The 15,459-nt window shown below is 41.5% G+C and overlaps 2 protein-coding genes across 29 annotated transcripts in view; one reads left to right on the top strand and one right to left on the bottom strand.

Annotated features, from left to right (window-relative positions):
- The window catches only part of nrxn3a (neurexin 3a), a 296,866-nt gene that overhangs the window by 262,732 nt on the left and 18,675 nt on the right, over window positions 1–15,459 (top strand). The window lies entirely within an intron of this gene.
- On the bottom strand, window positions 7,258–13,409 carry LOC122861649. 8 transcript variants are annotated; one of them, XR_006374530.1, is made up of 3 exons: window positions 9,799–9,841; window positions 9,630–9,679; window positions 7,258–7,753 (listed from the first exon to the last, which is right to left on the bottom strand). XR_006374530.1 is itself a non-coding variant. In XM_044166384.1 (2 exons), exons 1-2 carry the CDS (start codon window positions 10,897–10,899, stop codon window positions 7,493–7,495), a joined length of 813 nt encoding a protein of 270 aa, XP_044022319.1. In that variant the 5' UTR covers window positions 10,900–10,912; the 3' UTR covers window positions 7,258–7,492. The 8 variants fall into 8 exon arrangements, 2 of the variants coding, with proteins under 2 accessions (XP_044022319.1, XP_044022320.1); XR_006374528.1 differs by lacking the exons at window positions 9,630–9,679; window positions 9,799–9,841 and adding an exon at window positions 13,082–13,409; XR_006374531.1 differs by lacking the exons at window positions 9,630–9,679; window positions 9,799–9,841 and adding an exon at window positions 11,356–11,506.

The following is a 15,459-nucleotide window of genomic DNA, read 5'->3' as shown; positions in this document are numbered from 1 at the left end:
ACCCAAAAGTTTGAAAAAACATGTAAACAAAGAAATGCTTACAGTATGTACGTAGGACATACATGTTCACTCGATTCAGTAAATTATCAGAAACCTGTAGGACGCATGTAGAACAGATGGTTTGAGTTAATTCTTATTAGCGTTGCAGAGAATCAAATCAGGACAGAGTGCCTGTGGGAATAGTGCAAAACATTGCATCCCCCTCTGCCCAAACTAAATTTTGTTATGTGTGGTTGACCATTTACAAGTCAGTATACTGTGAATATACTGTCGACTGTTTTTCTGAGTTTATTGTTGTGACCAGAAGAGTCTGGCCTCATTAAAGCCTCAGTCATATGAATGACTTCTATTTATACCCAAACATTGATGGCCAATTTCAGTTTAGATCATCCAGGAATTCAAGGTTTTTTATTTGTCATTATACAATACACAATGAAATACAGTTGTAGCCCGCTTCATTACTACACACACAGAAAATGTATAAACAGATATTCAAATATTTAAATTAGAATAGAATATAAACAATAAAATAGCCAATAAAATAGAACATAGAAAAGAAGAAATAAAAAGGAAAACTAAATTATATTTACAAGAAATGTATACAGTTATATATATATATATATATATGACACTCAACTTCGGCTATCAGAAATAATCAGAAATAATCAATATTTATACTAAAGAACAGAATTGAACTCACCTCGGGGCATCACCCTTAGAAGGGAAAATGATTAATTAATTCAGTCTCAGTTCTGTAGGTTGCTACTAAGTTCTTGACTCATGTACAGTGAGCATAATACTTCATACACACAAACCACATAATAATCAAGTTCTTTATAAATGAAAGGTTTATTAACTAGTAACTACACACACAACTAATGACTACTAGACACAAATGAATGGATAAATGCAACCATGAATAAATGCAATATGAATACAGCGATGAACAATTAATAAATGTATGAATGAAGCCTTGAATACAGCGACAGACAACTGAGGACCATTTTATACCGGATGACGCAGTTAATGATTATCTCGGCAAGCTGTATTAACTTGTGTAAACACAGTAAACCACTAAGTGGATAAACTTTAATACTGATCAATGAAATCACTTTAATGCACCATTTAGCAGGTGAGAGGTTATTGGGAAGTACGAGTGAAATACTTTACGTTTCCATATCATGATTGTATTGAAGGGAGATCCTACTCCTGAACTAACGCTAAATTACTTTAGTAATCTATAGCATCAATCCCAGTATCACAGGAAAAGTAAATCTTCACTTGGTGGTTCAGATAGCCAGGGGAGAAGTTGCGCTGGAACTTCTCCCTTTACTTTACGATTCCATATCATGGTTGTATTGAAGGGAGATCCTACTCCTGAACTAACGCTAAATTACTTTTAGTAATCTATAGCATCAATCCCAATATCACAGGAAAAGTAAATCTTCACCTGGTGGTTCAGATGGCCAGGGGAGAAGTTGAGCTGAAGGGGAGGGCAGCGGATGACCCATGTCAAATCGGTCCCTCGTGGCGACTCGACATGAATCGGCCTGTCTCTTACCATTCAGCAGGCAGCAGGGTGATAACATCTTCACACACTTTCACTTGGTTGGGTGTGATGGAGCCATGGGGGCTTTCAGATTTTGTTGAACTCAAAATTTGTTCTGGTTCTAACTTTTGCGTTGATCAGTCATACTAAAACAGATTTCTGGTAGAAGATTTCTTAGTAGAAGAGAAAGGTAGAAAAGCAAGAATGGACAAGAGGCTTCCTCTTGTTTGAGAGCTTGAGGTGTCCAATGTCAATGACACAAAACTTTACTCCAACCACCCTAGATCTGTCTTAATTATTTTCTTTGTTCCAATTTCTTTTCTAAAGAATTAATAAAGTTAGCACATGTCTAATGATTCCATGCTTAAAAGCCTACTCAGTTGCTGAAAGACACCTTTTATGAATACAGGATATTATCTACTTGTAAGTGGATAGTAATAGACAGTTAATCCAGATTTGAAATGTCATAAATGGCAATCATGTTACAACATCTGTTACACCTATACACGCAGCAATTCAGTAAGTAATACAATTAATATATGTCCTAGTGTTCTTTGTGTTCCAGGAATGTGTATTTCCTTTCTGTCTCTGAGAGGAATGCAAAGAGGGGGTCAAAAGGCTCACCCTCACACACATGCAGTCTGTATGTGAGTTTTGGTATTCCAACTTACACTATCTTTTATTACAAGCTATGATCAATTTTCTGGTTAGACATGTAGACAATTTTCATGTCAATTCGCATCATCTACTTGAAGAGTCTAAACACATCATCATGCTACAACAAGTGGAGTGAGGACAGAATGAAGCTATCATAACACATCATAATAGGCTAATACATAATATCAGGTAACCGTAGACCATGTTAACTCAAAACTTCACACTTTTTATATGGTTAATGACACATAACATCAATTAATGTACATTTCAGTTCTATACTGCAAAGTCAGTTTCTTTGTTCTTTGTTCTCTAAGTTCACAGTGTGCTGTGAACTTCCATCTCCTGAAATGTGGGAGTATTAGGTTAGTTTGAGGGTTGTTCGTCGTAAATTGGCCACTTGTAACTTAATTTTCAAGAAGTGCCATCCTTGAGTCCTGGCAGGGCCTATTTTGTGACCCAGAGGTCATATGGAGACAGAATGTTTGGGGGGAAGTCCATCCTTGAGTCCTAACAGAGCCTGTTTCATAACCCACAAGCCATTCAATTCAATTCAATTTTATTTATATAGCACTAATTCAGAACAGAAGTTATCTCATTGCACTTTTCCTATAGAGCAGGTCTAGACTGTACTCTTTATAATATTATTTACAGAGACCCAACATATCCCACCATGAGCAAGCACTTGGTGACAGTGGCAAGAAAAAACTTTCTTTTAACAGGCAGAAACCTTGGGCAGAACCAGACTCAATGGTGGACGGCCATCTGCCACTGCTATGTTAGGTTTTGAGAGAGAGAGAGAGAGAGAGAGAGAGAGAGAGAAGGGGGGTGGGGGAGAAGGAAGCACAATGCAAATTCCATCTAGAATTTTAAAATAGCAATAATGTAATGGTAGTGGTAATATTAATATTAATAAAGTAATAATAATAGGAATGATGAAAGAGGATTTAAAGAGTTTCCCCTCAGGGATCAATAAAGTATTTCTGATTCTGATGATAGGGCAGCAGGTGGCCCACAACCACAGATCCAGTCTCTACAGCTCCGGAGGTAGAAATACCTGCTGAAAGCAACAGAAGGAGAGAGGGGAGAGACGAGAAAGCACAAAACTACGGGAAAGGGAAGATGTAGAGTTAGTAACATGCAGTAATGGGATAAAAAGGCATACAGAGAGGAAAGAGGCCATGTGGACAACAACTTTAGGGAAGGTTAATTTTATCCATTAAAGATACAACATGTTCATCAGCATGCACGTTGATCACACTACAATATACACACATATACATACAAAAAATATATACAATATGTGTAATATCAGTGTTATATGAGTATGTTTTTAAATTATGGTGCAAATAGAAGACTTTGTTATAGTGGGAATGAGGGTACTGCAAAAGGTAATGGTATAGTCACTAATCTTCATAGACACAACAATGACCCAATTTGTGTTTTTGTTGCATTTACATGGATTATATTTGTAAAATTTTATAAAATACATAATTTGCAATACAATAAAATGATAAGTAGAATAAAACATTTAAGGAAAGGTTCACATTTTTTCAAGTCTGTCTTAAATAATAGTCAGGTTCCCATACGAACATTGAAACAGTTTTTGCTTGTTGTAATCACTGCTGATCATTCCTGATTCTGATGAACATTTTGTACCTTTATTGATAAAATTAATTAACTTTTTCTCCTCATTGCCTCTGTGTCATGAAATGAGCTCTGGGAAGACTCAAGAGAAGAACTTCCCCACATACCTTGTTTTCACGGGACCTCCAGGGGTCACTAAGGGAAAGTTGAATTACAATCTCTTGATTTGCAGCAAGGACTGCTTCTTTATATGAACAATGAAGTGTGTATGATATCGTTTACAAAATATGGCTCACCATTTTCTGTATTAACCAACTATTCTTTCAGTAACATTCATGATAATTTGGGACAGCATGTGTAATAATTGGGGATACAGTTTCAGTATTGTAAGTCCTTGCTTACAACCCCAATGACATATTTCAAAGAATATTTTCAACTGATTTCTTGTTATCTTAACCTTAATATTAATTAATTAAACATGTCTAAGGTTACTTGATGCTACATATTGGCCTATTATGATGTGTTTATTAGCTATTGAAACAGGAAACATGAATATGCATCAATACAACAAGTAATTTATCATGGCAGTTTATCAGTGAAATGCTGAATCCCACAGGGCCTCAAAGCGTGTGTGTGTCTGCTGACCCCCCTCCTCCTCTCAACTCTCTGAGAGGATAGACAAGCAGGCAGACAAATGACATTCATGAGATTCAAAGATTGCTGAAATATATGGACATTTAACTTGTGTGATTTTATTTTACTATTTCATTTACTGTTACAGATATATGTGTGTATAACCTATACATGGTGTGTCATCATAATAGCAGATGTTGTAACATATATTACCATGTCTAAGAGAAGAAATCCTTGGCCCTATGGAACCAGCCATATGGTACAGAGAAGGAGAAATAGAGAGAGATAGAGAGATGGAGCAAAAAAGACTAAAAGACTTAACTCTTAAACAATGAAACTTTATTAGTGCTCCTAAACTGCTGCTACCAGGTTAAAGAAGCCTGCTGCACTCTGCTTTAGCACTTGAGTCCTAATGAGGACTGTAACGAATTTCAAACTCAGCCAACAGCGGGTTGGCCCTCACACCGCGTTGCCATCACACCCTCATCACCCTTATTATGGAAGGAGAGGCCTCCGAAACACGAAACACCGGGGAGTTTCATCCGGAACCGATCGCCCACTGAGTGCCCCAGAGAAATGGCACTGCTTCTCCTCTCCCCTCCAGGGCAACGCCTGCCCTGCTCAGCCAAAACTCAGGTGAAACAACAAATACTTTCCCTGTGATATTGGGGTTGATGTTTAGCTTAATAAGAGTAAGTAACGTAGATCAAAATTAGGGTCTCCCGCCAACATAGGTATGATAGTGTAGTGGCAATTCCTTCGGAATAAAGAAACACTCAAGGCAATCACTTGTCTTTCTGTAGGTTTACTTCAAGCGTCTGCAGACGGACTCACAGCAGCAAAACATACATCAGTATAATCTGCTCTGAATGAGTACAGAGGAAAAAGAGCATCAGTTATTTATCCAGTCTTCAGGGTCAGACTCCTCAGCCCGGGGAGAAGAGTGTCCCTGAAGTCTGGACATAACAGTCAGTAGGATAATTTGTAGTTCCATGTCATCATTATCAGTGTACTGTTCTCATCTCACAGTCCAAACAATCATACACAAATGAAGTATTGACGCCAAACAATTATAATATCTGTATATTATTATATCAGAGAGTCCGTTTGTTCTTGCCATTACAATTCCTCCCTTTTAGCATAAAATCATCTTAAAAATAAATGCTAATCAAAATAATTAAGAACAAACTTCAAGTAGGAAAGGAAAAATCAAACAACCAGACAAGTGGGGAAAACCTCAAGCGTCAGAGGAAGAAAAACCCCACATATACTTACCATTAGCTTATCCAACAAACTTCAATTCAATAGCCTGTCATTAGCAATCATTATCATTATAACTGGACACAAATAGGAATGAACTAAAAAAATTTAATGAGACTAAACCAAAAACTAAGTTATAACCAATAAGCATGCGTGAATCAGCAAAACAACAGAACTATTATTGTTATTATAACTTTAACCATTAGGTAAATAGCTCTAGCAGTAATATATGAGCATACATGAACATTTTATTCTAAACTCACATCATACTTCAAAATCCAGTGACATGCAATTTTACATGCAATTTTATTCTCCTCAAATCATCTCATTGTCAAACGGTGGAATCCATTCAACAGAGCTGGATGTTTCTATTGGCATATTCATATACTGACCCATAGATGATTTAATTGCTGTAGCAATCATTGATCTGAAGCAGGGAATTACACAGCAGGTCAAAAGGAGGAAGAGCACAATAACTAGGAGCACAGGTGCCAACACTTTCATCAACACGTTCTTCCATCCTCCCATAGTCAGCCATGACCATATGTCCCATCCTCCCACACTCTGGGAGTCCAGGCTTTTCTCCTTGTGCAGTAGATCGTTCAGATAGTCTGTGATGTCTGGAACATAGGTGCAGCAACCAGTCCCAATAATATGACAAACTCCTCCTTGACTAGCCAGCATCAAGTCCAAAGCCATTCTGTTCTGCAGGGCCACGTTTTTGATCCCCTGCATGGTAGGAGTGAGAGTGGAAAACCCTACCTCTACCAGTGCCGTCAAGTTCTCAAGATCTATGGCCAGGTGATCTATCTTGTGTGCATTATTCACAGTCCCCCACCAGGGGAGGATGCCACTGATTCCTTTCTCCCCTGGTGACACTCTCGTAGTGGATCGCTGTGCTCCACACGTGCTCTCTTAGGGATCCAAATCCATCCTCCGTAGGCATCAGGACGATGGGATTGTCGCTTCCTGGGCGGTGTAAGCTGGTGGTGTCAGTCAGATTCAGCTGAGCGATGTATGGCTGAGGTCCCCTGCATTCGCTTGTTCCACCCGGTGCCGCATGTTGTAGTGACAATCTGTTTGCATGCTGAAGTCCCCAGGAAGTGGTCTCTAGACGTGTAGCACTGTCTGGTGAATCCAACCGTACCGGCCTGGGACGTTGGATTGGTAGTCATGATGGGCCAATGAATTCCTTGCTGGGTTATTTGGCTCATGTTCCAAAACCTGGCTGTGGAGCCGTCGTAGTTGGTGATGCTGATGTTACATAGCTTGACTGCAGCTCCAATGTCTCTCACTGTTCTGTTCTGCAGAGTAACCCCCTGGGTGAATGCCACCATGACTCCTAGGGTCTCAGAGACATTTAATGGCGTGGGTTTCACTGGGATGGAGTCCCCCACCCCATGGGGGAGCTGCACACAGGCGTAGCAGCTCTGGTTAGTCACTTTTCTGGCAAGGATGTTGGGGAAGACGAGTGGCACCTCCCTTTGACCCCTCCTTCTTCTGTGGTTAGTTGTGATTTGAATGTTTCCATTAGTGAGATGACAGGACAATGATGATAGCGAGCAGCACCCGTCTCCGTGGCCTCCCGGTCCGTCACCCCTCCTTCGCCATCTTTCTCTGGTCTCAAGTGTCATCTTATCAGTTGTGTCACCTCTGCCTACCCCCTAATCAGTGTGCCCGTGATGTTGGTTCGGGAGGGTAGTGGTTCTAGGTGGTCTCAGTGGAACCTCTGTGCTCAGAGAAACTCCCCCACGGGACCGCCACTCCCCTCCAATATCCCCTGAATGCACAAGGGGAGGAAGGTTCGGTTCACTCACTGATCTCGATCTCACTTGTCTGGTGTTTGGCTGCTGGCCCCGGCTCGGGTACTCGTTTGCAGTGGGTGGCGTGGATCCATGTAGCTCTCTCTGCCACCTTTACAGCTGTTTCAGTGGTGAGCAAGATCTGGTAGGGACCATTCCACCTGCGAGCCCGCCAGTTCTTCCGTCTGAAATCCTTCACCACGATCCAATCACCAGGCTCCAAGTCATGCAGTTTCCTCTCTGCAGCCTTTGGAATGGCTTCCTTCACCTGTTTGTGAATATCAGAAAGCACAGTGGACAAGTTTGTGCAATAGCGTAGCATCTCATCCTCCTCACATTGGCTGGTGTCAGGAAGTTGTCTTTTCACTGGCCCAATACCAGTGTTCAATGGCCTGCCAAATAGGATTTCAAAGGACTGAGACCCCTGCTTCTTATCCTGGACCTCATGTACATCAGAACAATGGGGAGTGCTTTTGTCCAGGGCAGCCCTGTCTCATCACAACACTTAGCAAGCTTGTTTTTCAGAGAACTGTTCTCCCTCTCCACGGCTCCTGCGCTGGCTGGGTGATAAGCACAATGATGTTTTAAATCAATACCAAGATACTCTCCTACACTCTTCAATGCTGCGCTCATGAAAGGTGTACCGTTATCACTGGAGATCTTATCTGGAATATCCCAGCAGGGGACGATATCTCGCATAAGACTCCTTGCTACTGCTGCTGAATCCTGTTTGGCCTCTACCCATTTAGAGAACATGTCAACAATGACCAAACAATATTTCTTTCCCTCACTGGGTGTCAGCTCAATGAAATCCATCTGCATTTTTGGCAAAATAAAATTTTTGAGAGAAGTTATTAAATCCCTTTGCGAACCAGCATCTGTTCCGCTCCAGCACCATGCTCCTCTTTGACCCATGGTCTCGCCCATGGGTCAACACAACATAATTATGGAACAGATACTTCGGTAAGCATGGTCTGTCACTTGGTCCATACCACACTTTGTCTGTGACAGTGCAGCCTGCCTTTCGCCACACTGCTTTTTCCTCTGCCGTTGCTCTTGTCTGCAGTCCCTGCAGATCAGCTGTAGGTGTCAGAGGTTCATTAGTTAGTGCAACACATCAAGTGGTCGGTGTTTGTTGTTATCCGCTCTGGCATTCCCCTGTGAGATAGGATCAAGGTTGTTAGTGTGTGCTTCACATTTACAAATGGCAATCTGCTTAGGCAACAGCACAGCATCCAAGAGTTCAGCAACCAGTGTGTGATGTGCAATGGGTTTGGCTGTGGATGTAAGGAAGTTTCTGTTTGCCCAGAGTTTTCCAAAATCATGCGCCACTCCCCATGCATATCTGCTATCTGTGAAAATGTTCACAGTTTGGTCATTAGCACATTTACATGCTTCCGTTAATGCAACTAACTCTGCTGCCTGTGCTGAGTAATTTGATGGGAGTGGTTTAGCCAGAATTGTTTCATACAATGTTGTTACTGCAAACCCTGCAAGATTTTTACCAGTTGCTGGATCTCGTGATGCTGAACCGTCAACAAACAGCTCCAGCTCTGGATTGATCAATGGTGTTTCCTGCAGATCTGGTCTGGGGAGCAAGTCTCTGTTATCACTGCCACACAATCGTGAGGTTCACCGTCTGCCGCTGTAGGGAGGAGAGTTGCTGGGTTAAGCACTGTACATCTCTTAACAGTGATATTAGGCATTTCAAGCAATATGGTGTTGTATCTTAACCACCTGGCTGTTGAGAGATGTGATGTTTTCTGTTCAAGCAATATCATTGAGACAGCATGTGGAACCAACAATGTCAGATCAGCGCAACCCACAATGTCACGTGAGGCTATAACAGCTTTCTCTGCAGCCGCCACAGCCTTCTCTGCTTCTGGTGTCCAGTGGACTTTGTCTTTTGCTGCAAGACCTTTCCCATGTACAATATCTGCAAGGCGATTGAGCAGAGCTAGTGTGTCTTTTACACAAGCTTCTCTTGTTTTTTGAGCAGATCATAAGGTCATCTACATATTGTAGCAGCGCACTTCCTTCTGTCAATCTCAACATTTCCAAATTGTTTTTTTTTAACGCATCGTTAAAGATTCCAGGACTCTCCAAATACCCTTGGATGAGTCTGGTGAATGTAAAACTCTTACCTTAAAAAGAAAACGCAAACCAATACTGGCTGTCAGGATCCACTGGGATGCTGAAAAAAGCATTAGCCAGGTCAATAACTGAAAACCACTTACTCCCAGGTGGCATCTGTGAGAGTATTGTGTGTGGGTTGGGAACATTGGGTGCTCTTGCATGTACTGCTGCATTTACCGCCTGCAAGTCCTGCACGAATCTCCAATGTTGTGGCTCTCCGCGTCCCGGAGTTTCCGTACGGGGAAAATAGGTGTTCGGACTGGAGAATTTGCGCATGGAATAATCACTCCTGCTTTTAAAAGAGAATCAAACACCGGTTTAATACCATCAACAGCTTCCTTCTTCAAAGGATACTGGTTCTGACATGGCCTGTATGAAGATTTTGGTGTGATTACTACAGGCTCAGCATCTTTGATTAATCCTACATCATACTTGTGTTGTGCCCACAAGCATGATGGTACCTGATTTAACTCAGGAATTTCTGAGACGTCTTTCACAAAAATGTTTCTCCATCCATCCATCCATTTTCTACCGCTTGGTCCCCGTTAGGGGGTCGCGGGTGACTGGAGCCTATCCCAGTGACTTCGGGCCTTAGGCAAAAATGTTTCTGTCATGACTTATTTCATCCTCTGATGTTACCAAACTGGCCATTAAAAACTCTGAATCTGGAATGAGCTTAATGCTTCTTACCCCTGTTGCTATAGCTGAAAATCTTTTCTGGAATACCTGAAGTTGGTTGTGAAAATCCACCCCTGAGTCTGATGTCTTTACCCAGCCAGCAGCTTCCTCACAACGCCTGGTCCAAGGGCCCAAGCATTCCCATGTATCCTGCTTTGCTTTGACCAGGGGGACATGAGGATATGTGTTAGGGACCTGAAACAAAGCTTCACACAGTGGATCATTGAAAGCTACTGAGACAGTGCATCTTTTATCATTCCAGTACAACCAGGTCAGCTTTAGTGTGTTTCTCTCTTTGTCTTGCCTGAACCATGTGTCCTCAAAATGTTTATCAACCCCAAGATGTACATGTGATGTGCAGTGTAACTCTTGTGGCAACTTGATGTCTATTCGTGTATAGTTGTCTGGAAAGAGAGCTCTGACCTCAGCAATCAGAGTGTTATTTACAGAGCCAGCAGCTGTGTGAGGCAGTTTCCATTGATAAGAGTACATCAGCTCCCTGCTACTGTGTTTCACATATTGCGATGCAGTGTCAGAAATTCTGGCTACAATGATGCCTTCGGGAGTGGAAATCAGAATAATTCCTAATCTTATCATCATATCTCTTCAGATAATGTTGATCGGGCATCGCTTTAGATAACAAGAATGAATGTTTAAAGTGTTTCTCAATTTCTTCACTGCATGGCAATGGTGTGGTATACCTTTCCACCAGGGGCGTTCCTGAAACTCCCACTGTCCTCACAAATCTGCCACTCATCTTTGGAAGGACTGCAAATTCTGACTCTCTGATGACAGAATCAGTCGCACCAGAATCCACAAGAAAAACAATATCTTTTCCAGCAACATTGATTGTGTGTTCAGGCATGCGTTTGTATGCATCATGTGTATATTCAGTGTATATCTCTGCTGGGGCTTTGTCATCAGTGGCTTGTGTGTGCTCAAGGTAAGAGATAGCCTCACTTATCAATGTCTGTGTGTGTGTCGGTGTCTCATGCAGGCAGTTGTCTGTGTCTTGTGTGTTCACATGCTCTTTCGTGTCAGTGTGGGTGCTCTTACGTAACTGATGTGAAGAATGCTCTGTCATCTCCAGTTCAGTGTTCAAGCCAGCTCCTTCCTGACCTGGCGTCGACACCCCATCTAGTCAGTCAGCCTGCTCGTGACTCTTGGGGCAATCTTTTGCCCAATGTCCCATTTTGCCACATTTGAAACAAGCGCCATTCCTTCCTCGTCCTCTTCCTCTTCCTCCACGTCCCCGTCGGCCTTGGTCTCGGCCTCTGTTCTGATTCTCATACGCCCTCAGCTGCGCCATGTGTAATCTGTCCGTCAGCTGCGTACTTTTCTTCCTTTGCTCATCTTTGAGGAATTGTTCTGCATGGATAGCGTGTCTCTCTATGGTCTCCAGGTTACCATACTCCCAGGTCACGCATATGTCCATGGAATGAAAATCAGTTGTGAGGTCCCATCTCCTGCTGCCACCTCCATCATCGGTGCAATCGCTTTTAAGGAGGTGCCGGAGTTTGATCTGGGCCGAATTCTTTGTTGCTTCGAGTGTGATGAGGGCTGGAAGGGCGATTGGGGTGTTTGGGCCACCCCAATGTGATTTGTAGGCCTCTTTGGGTGTTGGAGGTGCGGGAATAAATGATCCTTGTCCTCCTGTTGCCTCGTCTGGGTATTTTGAGGCCGCAGTTGGTGGCTGTGCCTCTGCTGGTGCTGCTGTTGTAGCTGCTGCTTCTCGTTGTTGAGGCTGACTTCCTTTGATGGGGGCCGAGTCCAGATCCAGCTTGGCACACTGTGGGACATACTGAGACACAGAGGTGTTTGGCTGATCTGCCCCTGCCTTATTTATTTTTTTTATCCCTGATATGGGCTTCATGCTGCCAACAAGCATAAGCCTTCCAGTCTGCTTTAAATTTATTTTTTTTCTTTTGAGTGACTTGTTCTTTCTCTTCTAATTTGCCTTTTAATATCTCTATCTGTCTGAGAGAGAAGCTGCCGGTTGATGGAAAACCAAATTCCTTTACCCAGATGTCCAGCTGGTCAATGCTGTGTTTACCATAATTGGTAATCATGTAGTTTATATTAGGGGATTTCAACATAGGTGATAGCAGTTTTGATCTTTCATTCCCAGAAGTTTTGCTATTGTTAGAACCCATATTTATTCTTTAACCCGGATTCCCCAACTATAATAACTTCGTTTGGTGTTTTAAATGGCCTCTTTGTGCTTTTTAATATTTTGGCTGGATTCTTAGGAGTGCTTCTGCCACAATTAAGAGGAAAGAAAAAAAAGGACCTTGAAGCTGGCTGCTAGGGGAAAGACAGTTAGATAGTTCACAGACTTTCTTGAGAACCAACCCCAAAAAAAAAATTAAGTAATATTAACCCTTCAATGCCTCTTAGAGCGGCCTGTTTTATTGTCTTCCCAGATCATCAGTTTGGCATTCACACTTTTTACTTACTCAGTTTTTTAATTATTTTATGTTTTGTTTTGTTTGTTTTGTTTTTGTCTTTTTATTTTCCCTTTCACACATTCACTCCTCCTCTTTTTTAAAGATGAGTTCCAAACTACGAATCTTTAAATAACCCAAGAGGGAACCAAATGACTGTGTAGAAAAGAATTGCAGAAAAGAAAGTAAGATATACCCTGTCTGACAGTGAAAAGTTTGGCCAAATACTGCAATGATTCACACAGCGGTCCCAGACCTGCCCTGCTGACACGTCTGTCACGCACACCCCTCACGGTAGCGAGAATCGGTATACCCCAGGCCCCCTTGAATAAACTCACCAGAAAGAGAGTGCTGCCACAGCCACTAGGTTCACTGGATCACAGCGGTGAGCGAGCCTCGGACACCCAGGGCAGCAGGCCCCCTCGTCTCCACCCTTCCTTGCCGGGGAGGTTGAGGTACAGAGTCCCAGACTCTAGCCGTGCACGGTCTTTACCTGCCGCTCCGAGCGCCCAAGTCCTCTCACACGAGTGAAAATGCCGACAACGCCAAATTGTAGTGGCAATTCCTTCAGAATAAAGAAACACTCAAGGCAATCACTTGTCTTTCTGTAGGTTTACTTCAAGCGTCTGCAGACGGACTCACAGCAGCAAAACATACATCAGTATAATCTGCTCTGAATGAGTACAGAGGAAAAAGAGCATCAGTTATTTATCCAGTCTTCAGGGTCAGACTCCTCAGCCCGGGGAGAAGAGTGTCCCTGAAGTCTGGACATAACAGTCAGTAGGATAATTTGTAGTTCCATGTCATCATTATCAGTGTACTGTTCTCATCTCACAGTCCAAACAATCATACACAAATGAAGTATTGACGCCAAACAATTATAATAATATCTGTATATTATTATATCAGAGAGTCCGTTTGTTCTTGCCATTACAATAGCTAAATAACTTCAGGTTATCAATAATTCCTAATAATTAATTAATTATTAAATAATTCCTTTAACTTTATATTAAAGTTTGTCCACATAGTGGTCTCCTCGGTTTACACAAGTTAAGACTGCCTGCCAAAATAATCATTCACTGCATGATCTGGTGTCAAATGGTCATTTATTCGCTTATTAATTAATTATTCATCCCTATGTTCATATCATTCATTCATGGTTGCATTTATGTTGCATTTGTGTGTCTAGTAGTTATTAGTAGTGTTTGTGCAGTCTAGTAGTTATAGTTGTATGTGTAGTTAGTAGTTAAATAAACATTTATAAAACTTTGGTTATTGTGTGTGTAAAATATTCTGGTCACTATCTCGAGACAAGAACTCTGTAGCAACTTCAGATCGAGACTAAATTGATTATTAATTAATTTAATAATTAACTAATGTATTAATTATTATAAATGACTATCAAGATTTTCTCCTTGTAAAGGAGTGGTGCCCCGTTTTAAAGTGAATTCAACGTAACGTATTATCGATATAATCAGTTAAATACATTTAAACCTTTCATTTACTACACATCTAATATGTGGCTTCAGCAGTCTAAGTTATTCAAATCAAGTGAATATCTTCCCACTTTGTGTTACTGTCTTTCTGCTGCAGCTCAGCACGGAAACTGGGGAAACACAAAGAGGGAATTTGGGACTAATAGACTGTAACTTTAAATCTGTCTCTCTGTCTCTCTCTCTCAACCCAACCGGCAGCGGCAGATGGCCGTCCACCCTGAGTCTGGTTCTGCTCGACGTTTCTGCCTTTTAAAAGGAAGTTTTTCCTTCCCACTGTCGCCAAGTGCTTGCTCATGGTGGGAATTGTTGGGTCTCTGTAAATAATATTACAAGGAGTACAGTCTAGACCTGCTCTATAGAAAAAGTGCAATAAGATAGCTTCTGTTCTGAATTGGCACTATATGAATAAAATTGAATTCAACTGAATTGAACTTTAGAAGATATCGACTTAAACTGATTAACTCAGACTGCTGAATCCTCATATTAACTTTAAATAAAATTTGGAATCTATTTTTGAAAGGAACGACGACTTTGGATTTTGTCCCCCATCATTTTCATTGGAAGCATGTTAAGGAATCTTTTAATGGCCAGTATGAACAGATGATTACAGCAAGCAAAGCAAAGCAAGCACTGTTTCAATGTACATATGGGCACCTGACTATTGTTTTAAGACAAACTTGAAAAAATGTGAACCTATCCTTTAATTCACGTTGATGGTGTTTCCCTTCTAACTTTACAATATATAATTTTATTATTTTTATTAATATTTTTATTTAGATTCCATAGTCTGTTGAATGACAGGGAGTCTGGCTCAGGAGTGACAAGGACAGGGCTCACATACAGTAGGGAACGTCCAGATATCAGTCTAATTACTGTTTGCTGATTGCACTCACAGCTGTACTGGAGTTGCATTTGAGCTGGTTTTATTGCTGATCCAAGCAGAACTGCTGCTGTTTCACATTAAAAGCTTTCCACTGGCAAACCAATTGGAGGCTTTTATTGTTAGGCAGCTGTAGAAAATGCATGCTTTGGTAGACTTGCTATTGTTAAATTTTTGTTTGCCATGCAGTACCTTTTACTTGTCAGATCTGTTGACAAAAAAATCTTAACCAAGGTCCAGTTACTAGCCTTTTCTCAAGCTTTCAACCACGGTCTTTCTCAGACACCTGTGTTTACGTTAGTTGCTGAGGAGCGAAAAGGCAGCAGTTTACAGGACACCC

Source organism: Siniperca chuatsi, linkage group LG15 (assembly GCF_020085105.1).
Source record: "Siniperca chuatsi isolate FFG_IHB_CAS linkage group LG15, ASM2008510v1, whole genome shotgun sequence".
Classification (NCBI taxonomy): Eukaryota; Metazoa; Chordata; class Actinopteri; order Centrarchiformes; family Sinipercidae; genus Siniperca; species Siniperca chuatsi.
This window is presented reverse-complemented; position numbering and strand designations above follow the sequence as displayed.

Excerpts from the sequence above, each read along its gene's own strand:
- LOC122861649 (XM_044166384.1), bottom strand. The coding sequence starts at position 10,899 with ATGATGATAAGATTAGGAATTATTCTGATTTCCACTCCCGAAGGCATC. Across the intron at positions 7,754-10,347 it reads ATTTTCACAACCAACTTCAG|GTGAAGGAAGCCATTCCAAA; the intron begins GTATTCCAGAAA and ends ATTCACAAACAG.